Source organism: Capra hircus, chromosome 15, assembly GCF_001704415.2.
Source record: "Capra hircus breed San Clemente chromosome 15, ASM170441v1, whole genome shotgun sequence".
Lineage (NCBI taxonomy): Eukaryota > Metazoa > Chordata > Mammalia > Artiodactyla > Bovidae > Capra > Capra hircus.
The window spans coordinates 52,605,860-52,625,115 of NC_030822.1; the positions used below are offsets into that span (position 1 = coordinate 52,605,860).

Here is a 19,256-nt window from a genome sequence, read left to right on the forward strand (position 1 = left end):
CAGATATACATTACTACATATAAAACAGGGACTTATCTGCAGGGTCTTCCCTGGAGGTCTAGTGGCTAAGACTCTGCGCTCCCACTGCAGGGGGCCCAGGTTCAATCCCTGGTCAGGGAACTAGATCCAACATGCCACAACTAAAAAGGTGCCACGTGCTTCAATGAAGATGGAAGATCCCACTTGCCACAACTAAGACCCAGCACAGCCAAAAAAATAAATAAATACTTTTTTTTTTAATAAAAAGTAAAAATAAAATAGATAAACAGCAAATAGCACAGGGAATTATATTCAGTATCTTGTAATAACCTATAATGGAAAAGAATCTGAAAAAGAATATATATATAATTTAATATATATATTAAAAACTGAATCACATTGCTATACACCTGAGACATTGTAAATCAATAATACGTCAATTAAATTTTTTCTTAAAAAACCAAGGAATGAAAGGGCACTCCAGACAGCAGGAAAACAACATATTTGATTTCAACAGAGTTCTGAACAGGGAGTGGGAGGGGAAAGGGGTGAGGGGAGAGGAGGCAGAGTGACCCTGCGAACGCGGCTGTAGGGCCTGGGAGGCCCCTCTAGCTTCCCTCCACTTCCCTAGCCACGCGAGGCAGACAGGCCTCTGGCTGCGTTACTGGACCCAGTACGGAACAAACCATTTCTCTCCCCCGCCCCCTCAGCGGGGACGGCAGCCGTGCAAGCTCTATTCGTGACATATAATTTGGCCTCTTGCAGACAGAAGCACTGTGAGTCATGCTACGGGCATGTGCTCTGTTGTCTGACCTCAGGATGGGGCTGCAGGTGCCACGGAGCCACGGCACGGAGATGAGACTTGGTCACCGCTGTCCTCCTGCCCCTTGCACGGACCCTGACGCAGAAGGTGGCGCCATGTTGAAGGAAACGATCTCTGGGTCCAGGAAGGTTGGCATTCAGGGAGAGTGGGTCCATTTCAAAACATGTTTGAAAGCCGCCCCGCACCTCCGCAGGGTACTGGGCCTGGGAGTAGAAATTGAGAAGGCTCTCGGTGACCAGAGCATTGCAACTTGAGAGCTTGCTCAAAGCACTTCTCCAAGCCTTGGTTTCCTTCTCTGTAAATGGAGGAAATGATCATACTCCTTCTCTCAGCCACAGGGGGTTGCTGCAAGAAACAAAAGTGCTTTCTTCCCAATTAGGTGAGCCACTCTACGAATGTTCTTTGTGCCTGAAGGGCCCTTGCTGGCTCTGGAAGGGCTGTTCATTTCCTTTAGCTCCTAAGGGAATGTACAAATGTGTGAACTTATAAGTGTTACTCTTTTGAAAGTATTTTAAATTTCATCTTAAAAGAGAAAGAAGGGACTTCCCTGATTGTCCAGTGGCTAAGATTCTGCGCTCCCAATGCAGGGCCCCTGGGTTCAATTCCTGGTCAGGGAGCTAGATCCCACATGCTGCAACTAAGACTCGGTACAGCCAGATAAATAAATATTAAGAGAGAGAGAAAATAAAAGTGAAGTATCTTAAGACTATGTAGTGGTGGGATTTTGTGCCTTCTGACTTATGGGAGCCATCTATAGGCATTATGCCAGGGAGAAGGTGGCACCCAGAGTGGCCCTTAAAGCTAACTACAATGCCAGGAGCTAGGACTCAGACTTCCCGCTTCCCAACCCCCATGCCCACCCCCATAAGAAACTCAGTTTGTCCATCTCCAGCCAAGAACCCAGCCAGTCATAGATTGGGCCCTGCTCTAGCCCAGGGCACTAAGCTCTGCCCGTGGCACTACTAGGGTACTCTGGGCAACCAGCAGGACTGATGCTGCCCTTTCCTTCAGTCCCCAAGCTCAGGATGAGGAGAGAAGAGGGTGAGACAATGTATTCCTTCTTGGGTAATCCTGCTACCAGCCCTTAAGGCCTTCCAGACAATTGCCTACTTCAAATCTCAGGCCAATTGCCTACTTCAAATCTCAGGCCACAGTGACAGAGACAGAGTATGGGGACAAAGTAGGTGATTAAATAGATAATCCCACTAGGCAATTGTAAGTAAAGAAATATGGGAGACCCCTGTAAGTTAATGGGTACTCAAGAAAGCAGGTTTGCTTAACCACAAAACCACACAGGCTTGTTTAGTAGTGAAACCATGCAACAGAAGCACAAGACATGCTCCAAAACAAGAAAACAATGGTTAATGATTCCTAGGACATGCCCTCTGCACACATAAACAAAATCTGGTCCATAGTTTGTGGACCTAGCTTGACCACATAGGGACAAGAAAACTCCCCTGCCCAACCTGGAGAAGGAGCTGATGATAGAAGCACGATGTCAAAGACAAAGAAGTTCCTCTCCGCTTCCTCATTTTTCTTTTGATTATAAAACTGTAGCCCAGTAAGTTCTGGGTGAAGCATCCCTTGCCTGCCTGCTTGTAAGTCTCACGAGCCTCCTATTCTAATGAATCATTTCTCTCTATCTTCTCTGTGCTGAGACATAAAAAATTATGGTACCAGAGGTCTTCGGAGCCCCCAGACAACACCAAATGGTTTCAACCAGAGCAGTCCTCATGGCTGATGGGTTGGCCCTGGAAGTGTGGCTCAGTAGGAAAGAAGTGAAAAGGAAATGGGGAAAGCTGTGCTGAGCTCAGTGGGGTCCCTGCCACTTCTTATCCTGGGGCTTAGGCCCCTGGAGCTTTCTGCTTCTCACTGCTTTCACGACTCCTAACCCTCCCCTCTCTCCCATAGGCACAATCGGGGAACCAGGGTTCAGTGAGTTCTGAAAAGAGAGCCAGCTATCAGTCAGGCACGAACACACCCATGCAACAGACACAGAACCCATGCACAGAGCTTGCATGTGTGTGTATGTATGTGTATGCTTGCTGTGTCTGACTCTGCAGCCCCATGGACTGTAGCCCTCCAGGCTCCTCTGCCCATGGAATTTTCCAGGCAACAATACTGGAGTGGGTTGCCTTTTCTCCTCCAAGGGATCTTTCCCACCCAGGAATCAAACCCACGTCTCTGGAGTCTCCTACATTGGCAGGCAGATTCTTTACCACTAGCGCCACCTGGGAAGCTCACAGCTTGCAGATCCACCGTAAATAAGCATCATCAGCTGATGCCAAGGATGAGGCAGGAGGCAGAAGACCTGGTTGCCAGAGCTGATTCCCACTTCCATTAACTCAGGGCCCTTTGGCAAGTTACTTAACCCAAGCCTCAGCTCTCTTATCTGCAAAATGGGTTGTCATGAGGGGTAATGCGGGTTTGATCTGAGACTCCCTTAAGATAGTGAACATAAGCATTTGTAAGATGTGGAGCATAATACAGATATCTCATAAGTTACACACTCACCAGCTTGATTTCCATCTAGGACTTCCCGTCCATTGCTGCCACAGCTCCCTAAAGCGCATAGACTTCTTGCCAAGAGCTTTGAAGACCACCTCATAGCCCATGGTACCGAGTGCCAGAGCCACACACACTTCCACACAGCATACTGTATAAATATAGGTTTTATTAATAATGAGTGAAATCCCACAAATACAATGGGCATCTCTGTGTGATGGGGAGAATCCGCTGCAGGGTAAGGAAGGTAGAGAGGTATGTGCACAGGAAGAAGGGCTGACAAGCGCCCTAAGGGAAGAGGGAATCAGCAGTAGAATGAGCCTGGACCCCAGCCACCCCAGGAAAGTCAGACATGTTCCAGGTGCATCTGTCACTCCGGTGCCCCGGCCATGCTGCTCTGACCCCCAGGGCCCACCTTGGCTGATAGGAAGCAGGTAGCAGGACAGGGACAGGAGTTTGAATGAGCAGCAAGTGGCCGTGGAAGGGGTGGAGGAGTGACACTGCCAGCTTGACACACAAAAGAAGAGCCGTGGGGTGGCAGCGACCACGTCCAACTTATGCTCGCGCTTTGTGCTTGTGTGGGGTCCTGACGCCAGGGAGCTGGTGCCCTGTGCCACCCCAGGCTTGGGAAGGAGGGGAGACGGGGGGGTAGACACCTGCAGCTCCTGGAGACGGCCTGGGCAGCATCAGCCTCATCCTTAGAGTCAAAGTGGGAGCCCCAGGAAGAGGTTGGCATTGCCCTCCCCACAGCACCTGCCACCACCATGCCACCATCACCCTTTCTCTGAGCCATCGGGGGGACGGCGAGTGTGTGTAGGGTTGAGATTGCCTGTTTGTGTGGTGTATATGCGCCTGTAACTCAGGACCACTGCGGGACCACACGAACAGCAAGAAAGGAGGCTTGGGTCTTTGCCCACTCACCACCACCGCCTCTACCCCACCCCCACCCCCACCCCGGAATAAAGTGCATTCTCCACTTCCAGCAACAGATGGGAAAGAAACAGAGACGTTATTGCAGTGGAGCCACAGGCCCAGCCCCCACCAGAGGGGTCCGGGGGACAGCCCAAGGCGCCAGGCCTCTCCAACCCCTAGGACTGCGAGGGATGGTCCAGACAGATCCAGACACCTGTCCCAACAGATTGTCCAGACCAGCCAGGGTCTAGGGGTGGAGAGAGGTGAGGAGAAGGAAGAAGAGACTTCCAGAGCCTGTCCCTGCCCCATTCCAACAGAACATCTAGGGGACCTCACTGGGACCCAGCCCTAGAAGCCCAACCTTATAACAGCCAGTTTACAAACACTTGTGTGGTGGGACCCAAAAGGGGGGCCACTTTGGTCAATTGTAAGAGGGGCCCTGGAGAGCCAGGGGCTCCCAGGCAGACAACAGAGGAGGGTGTTGGGGGCGGGGCAGGAAGGAGAGTGACAGCCTGCTAGTGGTCTTCGCATGCAGGTGTTGGAGAGAGGAGGGAGGAAGCTACAGACTGCATCAACTTGGAAAGATTTCTGGGCATGGCAGAGAGGCCTGCCACCCCCACCCCTAGGGCCAAGGCTGGGAGCGCAGTCTGCCAGCCAGCCTGCAAAGGAGCTGAGAGAAGGGAGGGCCCAAGTCTACAAGGTTAAAACAGTCCCGAAGGGCTGGGGCCCAGGCCAGAGCAGAGCTCTATCTCTCAGACTTGATTCGGTAGCGGAGCACAAGGTACGCCAGCAGCCGCAGGAACAGGAAGAAGATGCCCAAGGCCAGGAAGTCCATGTAGAGCTTGCCATCTTCGACGTCCATGGCTCGGAGAATGTTCTCTGGCTTCTGGAAAGGGCAGTGTTCCGTCAGGCAGCTCAGGTCTTCTCGCCCCATGCCATATATGCTCAGTAACACACCCTCGAAGCCATACCTAGGCAATCATAGGCATCAGAGCAGGACGCAGAGCACAGGGCCCCTGCCACCTGGGCAAACTGCCAGAGGCCAGGTGCAATCTCTCACTTCCTGCAAGGAGGAGCAGGGGCGGATGGTAAGGGAAGGGGTACTGACCTGACATAGGACAGGTAGGAGCTCCACTGCAGGTAACTGGGGATGGTTTTGAAGCTGACGAAAAAACCGGAGAACAAGAGGACGGGGACAGCGGTGACAGGACCCATAAAGGTGGCCACCTGCAGGGGAGGGAGGAGGACCGGGCCATCACAGGGGTGACCAGGACAGACTCAGGACCGGGGCTGAGGGGGTGCCCAGACTTCCCAGAGATCCATCCCATTCCTTAGGCCAGCCCCTGCTTCCTCCCACAAGACTCCGACCCCTCTCTTGGGGGTCCCCACGTGCCAGCCGCTCACCTGTAGGGAGCTGGAGGCACCTCCAATCAGCATCCCCAAAGACTGGGCCACCAAGGCCATGGAGGCACCCAAGGCTAAGAAGAGCAGGAAGCGGCTGGTCTCAGCCGGCTGGCTTGTCATCCAGTACACGATACTGCAGTACACAGCTGGGCATATCACCTGGGGAGCAGGCACGGGGCTGGGCAGTGGCCAAGACCCTCCACTCCACCCAGGCAGGAGCCTTTAGGACAGCGATTGCTAGAGTGTCCACGCCTGGTCCTCTGTACTCCTGCTCATGCTGTCACATGAGCCTGACACGGGTCCCCTTCCCTGGCTCTAAGAACCTCATTCATCTTCCATCAGGCCCACTCAGACCCATGCAGGCCTGGTGACTTCTTTGAAGATCCATCCCATCTGGACCAGTGTATTCTTTATATTGTTAATTCCTTTACATATGAGAGCCTTTTGTCCCAATGTACGTGCTAAGTCACTTCAGTCGTGTCCAACTCTTTGCAACCCTATGGACCATAGCCCACCAGGCTCCCCTGTCCATGGGATTCTCCAGGCAAGAATATTGGAGTGGGTTGCCATACCCTCCTTCAGGAGCTCTTCCCAACCCAGGGACTGAAGCTGTGTCTCTCACGTCTCCTGCATTGGCAAGCGGCTTCTTTACCACTAGCGCCACCTGGGGAGCCCTTTGTCCCCATCAGTTCCTGGGCAACAGGGACGGAGACTATCAAGTGGAGGAGTGAGGGTTGTTCCCTGTACGAGGCCCTCAACCAAGAGGCAACCAGAAGCCAAGCCCCCGCTTGTACTCTTCTCACCCTGGCACAATGCACCCTGGCCCTGGGGAAGGAACACCTCTTCTAATTTGCTCAATGGGTGACCCTGGTGCTTGGAAGAGGGTGGTGGTGGCCATAACAATCAAACCCAGCAAACATTATTGGGTACTTCAGTATGTGCCAAGCACTATTCTAAGTACTTTACCTGTATTAACTCATCTCATTCTCATAAATAATCCCAAGGTAGATATTATCATCATTCTATGTTACAAATGGAGACACTGAAGCCAAGAGAGATTAGGTGACTTGCCCAGTGTCTCGCAGCTAACAAGGAGAGCAAGGCTCCAGAGCCCATGCTGCTCTCTGTTGCCTTGAGTAAGAGTCATCTGTAGGGCTATTATTTTCCTCATGTGTTGTTTGCCCTCTCTTATTCCCACTGGAACACAAATTCCATGAGGTCAAGACTACTTCCGTCATTATTGTTGCTGCATCCCCAGGGCCTGACAAAGAGCCTGGTGCATGGTTGGTACTCACCACCTCTTGCTAAGTAAGCAGAAGTGAAGGGAAGGATGGCACGTAACAAGGTTGAGGCGGGGGCAGGAAGTAAGGATGGAAGGAGCAAGACAGGAGGGAGGCAGCAGGGAGGTAGGAGGAAGAGGCTCACTTGGAAGGGCACATCAGCCATGGTCTTGGCCAGGAAATACATTTTGAGGCTGTACCAGTAGTTGAGATGCTCCCTCAGGAAGACTGCCATCTCTAAGGGGACTGAAGACACAGGCTGATGAGGCATAGCACCCTGACCCTACCCCATGCTCCCCACGCCCTCCCATACCCAGGGCATCTCAGCTCACAGGTGAGCACAGTTGGCATCATGGCGGCAAACATGAGGAAAAGAATGGAGAAGAAGAGGCAGCCGGTGTTGTTTAAGACCTTGTTGGCATCGTTGCCAGTTTGCAGGTAGAGGAGACCAATAAGCACGCCAATCACCACATGGGATATGAGCCGCAGGTGGGTCAGGACCTGTGTGAGGGGTGATCATGAGGAAAGAGGATGGATCACAGGCTAGGGATGGGTGAGTCACACTTGCATAGGCACAGAGACCCACGGGAGCACTGGGAGGCTGCTGGGAGGGCGACCCATCACCATCTCCCCTGTTGGGATCCTACACCACACAAGGCCAGGCCAACACCAGCCTCCCCCTCCTCCAACTTGATGTCTCACCATGTCCCTGAGGATGGACAGGAAGTTCCTTTTGAAGAGGATGCAGAACTGCGTGAGAGTGCTGGTGGCAAAGGTGTGGCTTTCAATGGCATCCACTTCCTGGGGAGAGGAAACTGGATCAGGTGAGGGGCTGCCCCACCCACCCACCACACAGCCAGCTCAGTCGGTAGGAAAACCCCTGAGCCTGTCCCCAGGGACAAGGGTCCTCCACAATTCTCCACCATTGAGCTGGGTACCTGGAAGCTGGCCTTAGAGGTAAGAATCAGAGTGAGATTCAGAGAGACACAAAGAGGAAGTAAACAGAAGTGGGGAGGGAGGAGACAGAAGGGGAGTCAAGGACACCTGTGGTGGCTACAAATAGATCAGTTGTTTATTCTTAAACTTTATTTGACTGAGCTGCATGGCTTGCGGGATCTTAGTTCCCTGACCAGGGATTGAACCCACATCCTAGGCAGCGAAAGCACAGAGTCCTAACCACTGAACTGCCAGGGAATTCCCAGTCATTCCGGGGAAATTTTAATCCATTGAATACGTTTATCCTAAGGGCATAATACCTTTATGCAACCAGTTTCACGATACTATTTTTAACAGCGGTAATGATGACAACAGCAACAATAACCCTCCTGGTCCCCTGGGGTCACAGGTTCTCATTTAAGGAAAACAGCCAGCTAGAGTAGGAAGAGTGTTGTGTGACTAATCTAATTAGTCCTCCCAATAAGCCTGTGAAATAAGTATCATCACCCCCAAGTTAAAGATTACAGTAAACCACACTGGCCACAAGGCCAGAGACAGATTCAACCTTGCTTACCAGGTGGCACTACAGCTGCTTGGTAAGAATTTGTTGAACAAATAAATGAACGAGAAAGCCGAAGCTCAGAGAGGTTAAGTAATGTGCCCAAGGTCACACAGCTAATAGTAGGTCTATTCCAAGTACCCAGTGGTTGGCATGCCTCTGGGGCACAGCCTCTCTGGCTGGGCCATGTCCACGGTCCTGTCTCCCCTCCCCAACTCTGCATCCTGCTCCCTCCACCCCTACTCACCAGAGGGCAAGGGGGACAGAGGGTGGGCACCTCATTCTTCTCAGGGCCGCTGTTCTTCTCTGCCATGGCACAGAGCCCATTCTGCACAGCCCTGAACAGCAGGGGGTTCAGGTCTCCATACTCGCCAGAGGCCACCTCGATGACTGGGGGACACAGAGGGGGTGCACTCAGCTAAGGTATCTCCTTGCTTCCCAAGGGCAAGCCAGCCGTTCCTTGAGTGTGTGTGGAAGGCAGGCGACAGACAGTGAGATCTCTGCCCCCAGGAGGTTCAAGTACATGATCTGGACCCCTGAGTTTGGCCCGCCACCATATCCCAGCCTGGACCACCAGGCCCCTACTCACTGAAGTCAGCCGGGTTGTGGTAGGTGGGGCAGTGCAAACCGAGCCCCTTCAGATAGGGGATCAGGTTGGTGACCATGCCCTTGAAGATGCACTGACCCTGGCTCAGGATGTAGAGCTGAGGTGGAAAAAGAAGGCCAAGAAAATAGCACAAGTGGGTCAGGCAGGTCCCACCACACCCTGACGGACCCCCGGCCCCCTCCCCATCGCTGGTCAGTCACCTTTGAGTCCCAGAGACCCTCACCTTGTCAAACATCTCAAAGAGCCTAGCACTGGGCTGGTGGATGGTGCAGATGATGGTTCGGCCCCCCTGGGCCAGGGACTTCATGAGGGACGCCACTTGGAAAGAGGAAGCACTGTCCAGGCCACTGTCCAGAGAGAGGCCACCAGGGGGCAGGGTGAGGTGTGTATGGCCAAGGGAGTGTCTGGATGGGGCAGCTGCTATGAGGGCGAGGGAGATGGCAGGAAGGGGGTCACTCTGGCCACCCCTATATCCCATCCACATTGTATGATTCAGGTGTTTAGAGGTACCAAGAAGCCCAGACTACGGTTAGGTGCAACAAGCAATTATTAAGCACTCGTTGAATGCCAGCCACTAGGATTACAAGGGCAAATAAATAAGACATAGATTCTGGTTGGAAGGGAGAGAGAGAGAGAAATGCACAGATCATTTGAGACAATGTGGACCATGCTGTAGAAACAGGGGGTGAAATGTAGGGGAGAATTCACCTCCGCTGTACAAAGGTTTGGGAGAGGAGTCAGAGGAGGGTCCTGAGTGAGTCTGGCAGAAGAAAGAGCTAAGTCAAGTGAGGGGGCAAGGGCAGGTGCAGTGGTGAAGGGCATTCCAGGCAGAAGGCACAGCATGTGCAAGGCTCAAAGGCATGGAACACACGGCTTGACGAAGAGAATAATAAGCGATTCAATCTTATTAGAGCATAAAATACAAGACAGCGTGAAGCAAGATGTGAGGCCAGAGAAGTAGGTTCAGCCCCAGACCTTGTAAGTCCTCTGCGTTTATTTTGAGGGCAAATGTGAATCGTTGCATGTTTTTAAGCAGAGGAGTAAGTATTGCCAGACTTGTCTTTTAGAAAGTTCACTCTGGTTGCAGTTTGGAGGAAGGATGGGCTGGGAGAGACTGGAGACAAGGAGAGAGGAGTCTGTTGCAGAAATGCAGGCAAGAGTTGATGATGTCCTGAATTTAAGCACTGGCACTAAGAATGGGGGTGGGGTGAATCTGAGAGATGGAGAAAGAGGGTAGACTCAGCAGGACTCTGTGATTGATTGGCTGTGGGGGAGAGAAGGAGCGGGTGGCATCAGCCAGGGAGGACATGGGGATTTCTGCGAGGGTGAAGGATAGGGCTGCTAGGCAACAGGCTTGGCAGGGGTGGAGCCCTTCTCTGGCCCCAGGAGGCTGCAAATTCGTGCTCTGGTCTCCAGCAGTGGAGCAGATGCAGCCTCCAGTTCTGGCTCTGGGCCAGAGGGGAGGGGGCAGCCCAGTAGGAGAGGAGGGGAGAACTACCTGGTGGGCTCGTCAAAGAACATGACAGGTGGGTTGTTGACCAGCTCCAGGGCAATGGCCAGGCGCTTCTTCTGCCCACCGGAGAGTAGGGCTGTTCTCGTGTGGGAGCAGGACAGCAGGCCGAGCGCCGTCAGGATCTCTGTCACCTGGCCCAGCCCCCGATCCAGCCCAGGTCAGCTTCAGAGTCTCTGCTTCCCCCCAGCACCACCCCGATGTATTTATTTATTCAAAATATTTGTTAATTGTTTTATTTTTTTGGCCACCCAGCACGGCATGTGGGATCTTAGTTCCCTGACCAGGGATGGAACCTGGGACCCCTCCAAGGGACGCGTGGAGTCTTAACCACTTGGCCACCAGGCAAGCCCCACCACCCCAATTTAAATAGGCATCTCCCTTAAATCCAGCATCCCAGCCTTGGCCACCCCTCTCCTCCCACCCAAATCCCTCGATCTGGCACCCCAGATCTCAGGGCCTGGAAAGGGCAGCCACCTTGTTTCCCCACCCCCCCACCCCACCCTGACTCACCAGCTCCTTCTTCACCTCCTGCTTCTCATTCAGTTTCAGGTTAGCAGAGACCTGGAGCCCAGAGAGAGGGCGGATCAGATAGGCGTGGGGGCAGCAGGGCCTTGACCCCTTGGCCAATGGAAAGGGTGGGGACGGCAGGCGCCTGGGGGACAGGGAGGAGGCAGGGGCTGCCCAGCTCTCACCATCATGGCTTCCAGCACCGTGAGGTGCGGCAGCAGGATGTCTTCCTGCATGATGTAACAGGACATCTTGCGGAAGGTCCTCAGTTCCCGTGGCTTCCCGTTGACCAGGATCTGCCCCTTCATTCCAGACCCCCTGCAGGAACGCCGGCAGTTAGGGGTAGAGGTCAGGGAACCTCTACCGTGCTCCCCAGGGCACCTCTCTTCCTGGGCCCTGCCCCCACTCTACCCCAGCCTTGTCCTTACCTGTATCCTGCCAAGAGGTTCATGAGCGTGGACTTGCCAGACCCTGAGGGGCCCATGATGCCAATCATCTCCCGGCAGCAGAATTTACCTGATAGGCACTTAAGGAGGGTCTTATAGCCTGCAATGCGGGAGGGAGGGAGGAACTTTTGATCAGCGCTTCAGTGAACAGAGACACCTCAAACTCTTAGGAGCCATGGCTATCAGTGAACTAGGCAGTCTCTACTCACCGTGACTTGGTTAGGATGGCAGAGTGACCCTCAGAGCCCCAGTGATGACCTGTGCCCTCTCATTCTGTCCCCCCAGAAGCAACCACCACTAATGTCAGTGTGCCCGAGTTGACAGCACTCTTCTGAAAGCCGTGGGAAAACCCCCGCATCTGATGGATGGGCATGGAGAGGGGACCCAACAGAGGACCCTACTTCTCTTCTACAAACCCGGCGGTCACTCTCTTACCTGCTCCAGGAAGGCTTTTCCAGTTTCCAGGCTGAGCTAGCCAACTGTCCTCTATTCCCACAGCACTTCTCATACGCCAGCATGTTTGTTACTTGAGGTGCCTGCCCCTCAGCCCCCTCCCCCAGCCTCTTAGTCAGTGAGCTCCTTGGGGACAGGGTCTGTGTGTGTAACCTTAGCAAATTGGCTGACATGTACTAGATGCTCAATAAGTGTTTGTTCTGAATGTGTGTTCTCAGAGCCTTGGCCTCCATCTAAAAGTCTTTCATCAGTGTGCTCTGTCTCCCCACCAGGCTTATCTCAGCAGCCCCTACTGTGGCCCAGTAAAATCTCACCTTTCACTCGCTGGGAGGCAGCGTACGCATTAAGAGTATACATTTGGAATCAGTTGGATCTGTATTCAAATTCTGACTCCACACTCACCAGCTAGCTGTGTGACCTGCGGCAAGTTGCTTAACCTCTCTGAGCTCCAGGTGCCTCCTTGTAAGATAGGTAGTATCTGTCTCATTGGGTTGCTATAAAGGTTCAATGAGATAATATATGTAAAGCAGGGCTTCCCTGGTGGCTTAGTGGTAAAGAATCCTCCAGTGCAGGAGAAATGGGTTCGATGCCTGTACTGGGAGGATCCCACATGCTACGGAACAACTAAGCCTGTGCACCACAACTACTGAGCCCGTGCACCACAGTTACTGAAGCTGCACACCCTGGAGCCTGTGCTCTGCAACAGGAGAGGCTTCCGCAATGAGAGGCCCTCGCACAGCAGCTGGAGAGCGGCCCCTGCTCACCACAACTAGAGAAAAGCCCACACGGCAACCAAGACACAGCACAGCCACAAACAAAGAAATTAATATATATATACGTATGTATGTAAAGTCTATGATGCAGTGCTTGGTACATAGAGCGCATTAAAAGCAGGTGACATTTTAATGTTAATTCCATTTGACAATGCTTACTGATATACACTACATTCCAAACTCTGTATCAGACACTTAACCAAAAAAAAAATAAAAAGAGGGAGACACAGTTCCTACACTCAAGACAGTGATAGTCTAGGTAAAAGAGATGGACAAGAAAACATCTATGGGGACTTCCCTGGTGATCCTGTGGCCAAGACTCCACACTCCCAATACAGGGGGCCCAGTTTCAATCCCTGGTCAGGGAACTAGATCCCCCATGTCCCAACCAAGAGTTTGCGTGCCACAACTAAAGATCCCACATGCCACAATGGAGATTGCAGATAGTACGTGTGGCGACTGAGACCCAGTACAGTCACATAAATAACAAGTAATTTTTTAAAAAAGAAATCATCTATAGATCTGAAGAAAGATAAAGTAAAGGTTATCATACAAGCATAAGTCTTGTGCAATGAGAATTTATAAAATAGAACTGATGAGGGTAGAGGGGCAAGGGGAAAATCAGGAATGGCTTCATGGAAGAGGTGGCATTTGAGCTAAGTGTTGAAGAATGAGCAGCATTTCAAAATGGAAAAGGAAGGCACAGGCTCTCCAGGCTTTGGGAGGAAAATGCTGCTATACAACAACATATATGTAATACAATCCAGGGAGCAGAGGGCAGAGATTCCACAGAGTCAACTGCCAAGACAAGGAGGTGGAGAGGAAAGATGAAGTCAAGGAGGCTGGCCTTGCCTGCCCTGCTTACAGGCCTGCCTCAGTGAGGTTGAAACACCAATCCCTACCAGCCAACACTCACTACCACTCTCTCCCATCCCCTATGGAGCCCAGTTCCCTCCATTCTACCTCCGTAGCAGAGGCAGTGAAGGGATGTGATCTTTCACCCTCTCTCCACAGCACCCAGCTGTCCTTCTGAACACATTCCATCAGACAGGGGATCTTCTGGTGCCCACTGTGGGATCCTGATCATACTAACTGCCTGGATAGTGCTTTCTGGTTTACAAAGCTCGTGGCCTCAGTCACTGCTATTGCAACGGATGAGGCAGCTAGGGCCCAGAGACATCCAGTGACACCCAAAGTCACACAGCAAGTTCTTTACTTGGAGAAGGGACGTCATGAATTCCAACCCTCTGCTTCAGTCATTGTCACCATCAATCAGAGAGACGTGTGGCTGTGCACACCAGCATATGCCTCTCAGAGCTCCACACAAGAAGTGGTTTCTTTTGCAGGGGAAAAAATTGGCAATGATAAACCTTCCCCTCATTTAATTACCACTAAGCATTCGATTGAACTCTGATGTCGAATTCAAATATTATCTTAACGCTTGCCTTTCACAAAGCATTTTCATGGCTGATGTCTCAGCTGAGCCGCACAAGCCCATGCAGTGAGAATTCTCATCATCCCTGTTTATCGGCGAGGAAAGTGACAGCAAAAGAGGGTAGGCAGCCTGCCCAAGATCACGCAGCTCAACTGGCTAAGAACCCATGTCTTGGGACTCCTGCTGGACCCCAACTGCTCAACCTGGGAAGGGCCTGCCTCCCAGGCTTTCAGGGTGGAGACCCACCAGAGTTCTAGCTCTGCCCCCATCAGTAACTTTCTTTGCAATTTTATGAAGTCACTTACTCTTTCAGGGCCTCCATTTCCTCATCTGTAATATAAGGATAGAAGTATCTCCTCCCAAGGACTAAAAAAAAGGTTATTATGACTATTAAGTGAGATTAATAATAATTAATAGAAAAGTGTTTTGAATATCAAGAAATGTCATATATAATTAGGAGAAGCAGGTGACAAATTCTGACCTGGGAAAGTCAGAATCTCCCTTTCTCCATGCCCCTTATTCTTTTTCCTCTTGAAATGAGTGAATGTGCCTGCATGCTCAGTCATGTCCAACTCTTTGTGACCCCATGGACTGTGGCCCACCAAGCTCCTCTGTCCATGGGGATTCTCTAGGCAAGAATACTAGAGTGGGTTGCCATTTCCTTCTCCAGGTGATCTTTCCGACTCAGGGATCAAACCCGTGTCTCCTGTGTCTCCTGCATCAAGAGGCAGCCTCTTTACCACTGCCTCTAATTGCTCTCTATCCTCCAAAGAAAAGGACAGGGATTCACATGAGAAAAGCAGGCAGAGAGAGGAGTACAGAGGGCAGAGAGAGGGACAAGGGATGCAAAAGATGGCAGAATGGCCAGTAGAACAGAATGGGGCTGGCAAGGGCAAAGGAGGGCAGGACCTGGTCGGGGTGCCCATTTGTGGCTAGTGAGTTGAGTTAAAGCCACCAGAAAGTTGGCCCATCTAGACACTTCTTTTGCATTTTCATTTCTCCTAAAACTGAAAGTGTTAGTTGCTCAGTCATGTCCAACTCTTTGGGGTCCCATGGACTGTACCACTCACATTCCTCTGTCCATGGAATTCTCCAGTCCAGAATACTGAAGTAGGTAGCCGTTCCCTTCTCCAGGGGATCTTCCCAACCCAGGGATCAAACCCCGATCTCCCGCATTGCAGGCAAATTCTTTACCGTCTGAGCCACCAGGGAAGTCCTAAAAGCTGAGGGTTAAGGAAATAACAGGTACCTCCTGATTGTGCCCCAAACTGGCTTCAGGACCAAGGGCACTAAGCAGAGAGCCCAGATATCTCATATTCTGGTGACTCAGACCCTGTGATCTTTTGGTCGATCTTTTGGTCGATGGGAGTGAGGGTTGGGAGTACGGAGAGAATACAGGCTCAGCTCTGCCCTGAAGCACCCCAAACATTTCTTAAACCTCAGAGAAGAATGCCCCAACTCCACCCCTGATCCGCACCCAGGCTCTGGGGAAACCCCAGCTTCTCTATTCTCAGCTCAACCTGCCCAGGGAAGGGGGAAAGGGTGAGGAGCAAATGAGGGGAGATGGTGAGGATTCAGAGAATTTGGAGCCTCAGGCTATCCCATTACCCACTTGTCCTAAAGAGAGAAGCAGTGAAGATGGGAATGCTTAACAGGGAAGATAAGAGAGAGAAAAGAGCACTGCAAGGAGAGCTGGGAAAACTGGCTTCTGGTCCTCACACTGCCACTTATTAGCTGTGTGACATCAGTCAAGTTACTCAACTTCTTTGGGCCTCAGTTTTCATATTAGCAACATAGAAAGGGCTTCCCAGGTGGCTCAGAATCCACCTGCAAAGCAGGAGACCCAGGATCTATTCTTGAGTCGGGCAAATCTGGAGAAAGAAATTGCAACCCAGTCCAATTTGCCTGGGAAATACCATGGACAGAGGAACCTGGATGGCTACAGTCCATGGGGTCTCAAAAGAGTCGAACAAGGCTTAGCAACTAAACAACAAGATGTCACCTATCCTACCAACCCTTCACCCTCCCTGCTTTGGAGAACTTTGGCAAGAATGAAGTAAGAAGACAGGAATGAGAACATCTTTTAAAATTAGCAGTGCTCCATAGGGCCAAGGATTTTTGCTAACCACTGAGGACAACCGCTGCCGTACAGCCCAGTCTTTCTCATATCCACCCTAGAAGGTAGGAGCTCTACCTGAAACAAAAAAGGACAACTCCTCAAGGACCAGAAGCAATAGCATCAACTTAGAAGAGGAAATAACCATTGAACCTAGTGTCCCCTGGTGCTTACAGGTGTGAAGGGAGCTCAGACCCTGGCACCTCAGCTGTCTGCAGAGTAAGTGAGAGCCTGAGATTTTAGTGGACTGGCTCCTGCAGGATTTGTAGAACAGGGGACAAACCCAGGCCTCCTGTTCCAGAAGAGGCAAATCATGGGGGCCCACAGCTCCCCACCAGACTGCTCCCTTACCCCGTTTGCGCCAGCAGGGCCCCTCCCTCACGGAATAGGACAGCTCCACGAACTCAATGTCCACGGCTGAGCGCTTGGGTAGGTGGGAGAAACGCTGGGCTTCGGTGATGTGGTTCTCCACCTTCTTCAGGTGCGTGGTCAGCACAGGGGGCTCCGCCCCATCTTCCAGCGCCACGGCCATGGCCACAGCTCCAGGTCGTAGTCCACAGACCACGGCCTCCAGAGTCTTCTCTGCCATCACGCCAAGTCCGGCCTGAAGGGAGAGGCCCTGCTCAGTTTGGGGCAGACCTCCATCCCTGGCTCGGAGCTCCCTTGCTTTCTCTTGTGCCCTCGCCTCCCCGCCTCCTTCTCAGGGTAGATTGGCTACCGGAAGCTCCCACGTCCCACCTCCAGAGCATCTGCCCTCCACCGACCACCACTCCCAGCGCAGCTTCAGCTTCGTTCAGTCCCCACCTCTCCTTGGTCCCAAGCAGCCCCAGCCCCAGACGGGCCCCTTGAAGCCGGCACCCGCTCCCTCCTGCCCTCGGAGGCTCTAATCTCCTTACCCTGCAGGCCAGCAGTCTCTGGGGACTGGATGGGGCGCGGCGGGGATGGGGGTGGGGGTGGGGGTGAGGACTGGGGGTGCAGCAGCCTCTGCCTGCTAGGAAATCAGGGTAGCAGGGTGACCGCAGGATGGACCAGGCAAAGGCGGAGGAAGGGGAGGCTCTGGGCCTCCTGCTGCGCCGCCCTCCCCATCTCTAGGCGAGGTGCCCTGGCCAGTCCCTCCTGCCGGCGGCCCTGGGTCCGCGCGCCCTGGACTCTCGCCTCGAACGGGCTCACCACCCGGACTCAAAGCCCACACTGCCAACTAAACGCCGCATTGGGGGTCATTCCCCTCCCATTTTCCGCAAGCCTGGTCACCTTGAGGCGCCCTGGGCTGGTGCAGAGCTGAGATGATGAGCGCTGCCACGGGCTGAGGATGGAGACTCTAGGTCCTCCTTACCTGCCTCTGGCTGCGGCACTGGGCCCGGTGTCCCGGCTCCCGAACCCGGCGGCCGGGCCGGGGCGGGACCGGGGCGGGGCAGGCGACAGGGGAGGGCTGGAGCCTCAGGTCAGAAAAGAGATGACAAGTCTGCGGAGGGGCGACTGGGGCGTGCCCCTATCCTTCTCGGCCGTGCACACGCTGTTCCCTAAGCCCGATCTTTGGTGCCTTGTCCTTCCGAACCCGCCGGCTCTCGGCCGAACCTTTATGCGCTCTTGCCCAAGCTGCTGCCAGCCGGTCCTGCGGTTCTTAAAGGGCCCACGCCGCCCCGCAGCCAGGGGAAGCGAGGATGGCGAAGGGGAGAGAAGCGCCGGCTACGCGGGGTGCGGGAGAGAGTGCAAGTGTGGACCCAGGACTGGAGATTGGTGGCAAAAGGCCGACTCCGAGGCGGTGAAGAGAGCTGAAGTCGCTCAGTGGAGACAGGTCCCTGATTTTCAGACTATACAATGGTGGTGGGGGAGGGGTTGGAGGGTGCAGATTCCGTCACTCTCAAGGGATTGTGGAGCTGCCAGGCTGTCTGCACCACCACCCCACCCCCCATCAGTTTCCCTCAGTTCTGGCCCTTGAGCTCAGCATCCCCTAGGAATTCCCAAGCAAGAGTCTTGGGACATCCTCCCCACCTCCCCTTTCCCTCTCTGAGGACCAGGAGACCAGTCAAAAAGGGACAGAACTGCTTTTGGAGAATTCAGAGGCAGCTCCAAGGTTAAACCAGTACCCAGAGCCCAGCCTGCTCCGGCTGATTGACATTTAGTCACTAAGTCATCCAGTCTTTGCAACCCGGTGGACTGCAGCCAGTCAGGCTCCTCTGTTCATGGGACACCCTCACCCCCACCCCAAGCAAGAATCCTGGAGTGGGTTGCCATTTCCTTCTCCATCTCCGACTGTAGAAATCTCGGTTCTCCCAGGCAAATTCGGGCCTTTAAGACAGGCAACGCCTGATGCTGGAGGTACGTGTGCGCCAGGGCGTAGAGCAGAACACTGTGTTTGGCATCTTCTCACACACGTGTACATCATCACCCTCACCCTACAAGCCTTTAAGACCCCAGAGCACCCAGGGGCTTCCCCCTACCCTGTGCCTTTCTCAGGCATCTCCTTCTGGCCCCAGCCTGCCCCAGCCCTGGTCGTCAAGGGGTAAGTAGGCTAGCCAGCTGAGACACGTGACCTGAGCTTTTAAGTTCCCACCTGTCACATAGCAAAGATGGATGGTTGGGGAGGCTGTTGCCACTGCTGAGGCTTCTCCTTACCGCAGCAGAGGTTACTAGCAGTCAAACCTCTGCCCCGCAGGTCGCACCCCCGTCCCCCAGCCTCTCTGCAGCCTGGAGTCTGGCGGCCCCTGCAGGACACCTCCAGGCCCTGCCCTGTGACTTAGAGGCCAGGGATTCAACCTGAAGAGATGAACGGTATCAGCGAGCAATGGGACAGCCTCTCAGTTTTCTTGGACTGCCTATTTATTTCAAGCTTAAGATTTTCTTTTATACTTTAACAAAAGCATTAGGTCAGATGTTTGACATTTTCAGTTCCCCCTCATCCAGATTTATTATGTCCATAAATTATTGTTCTTCAAACAGAGTTCCTGCTTCAGTGATTCTCTCGGAATCAATCTTACCATCTATTATCTACTTCTTCTAATGTGTCC

At 52.9% G+C, this 19,256-nt stretch overlaps 1 protein-coding gene across 3 annotated transcripts; it reads right to left on the minus strand.

Moving 5' to 3' along the window:
- Window positions 3,457-17,792, minus strand: ABCG4 (ATP binding cassette subfamily G member 4). 3 transcript variants are annotated; one of them, XM_018059677.1, is made up of 15 exons: window positions 17,582-17,792; window positions 16,600-16,852; window positions 11,454-11,571; window positions 11,211-11,343; window positions 11,029-11,079; window positions 10,504-10,649; window positions 9,229-9,352; window positions 8,988-9,102; window positions 8,646-8,788; window positions 7,606-7,704; window positions 7,236-7,404; window positions 7,049-7,149; window positions 5,624-5,782; window positions 5,328-5,446; window positions 3,457-5,105 (listed from the first exon to the last, which is right to left on the minus strand). In XM_018059677.1, the coding sequence occupies exons 2-15, from the start codon at window positions 16,835-16,837 to the stop codon at window positions 4,913-4,915; spliced, it is 1,908 nt and encodes a 635-aa protein (XP_017915166.1). In that variant the 5' UTR covers window positions 16,838-16,852; window positions 17,582-17,792; the 3' UTR covers window positions 3,457-4,912. The 3 variants fall into 3 exon arrangements, with proteins under 3 accessions (XP_017915166.1, XP_017915165.1, XP_005689597.1); XM_018059676.1 differs by having other exon boundaries at window positions 3,457-5,190; XM_005689540.3 differs by having other exon boundaries at window positions 4,937-5,190; window positions 17,500-17,760.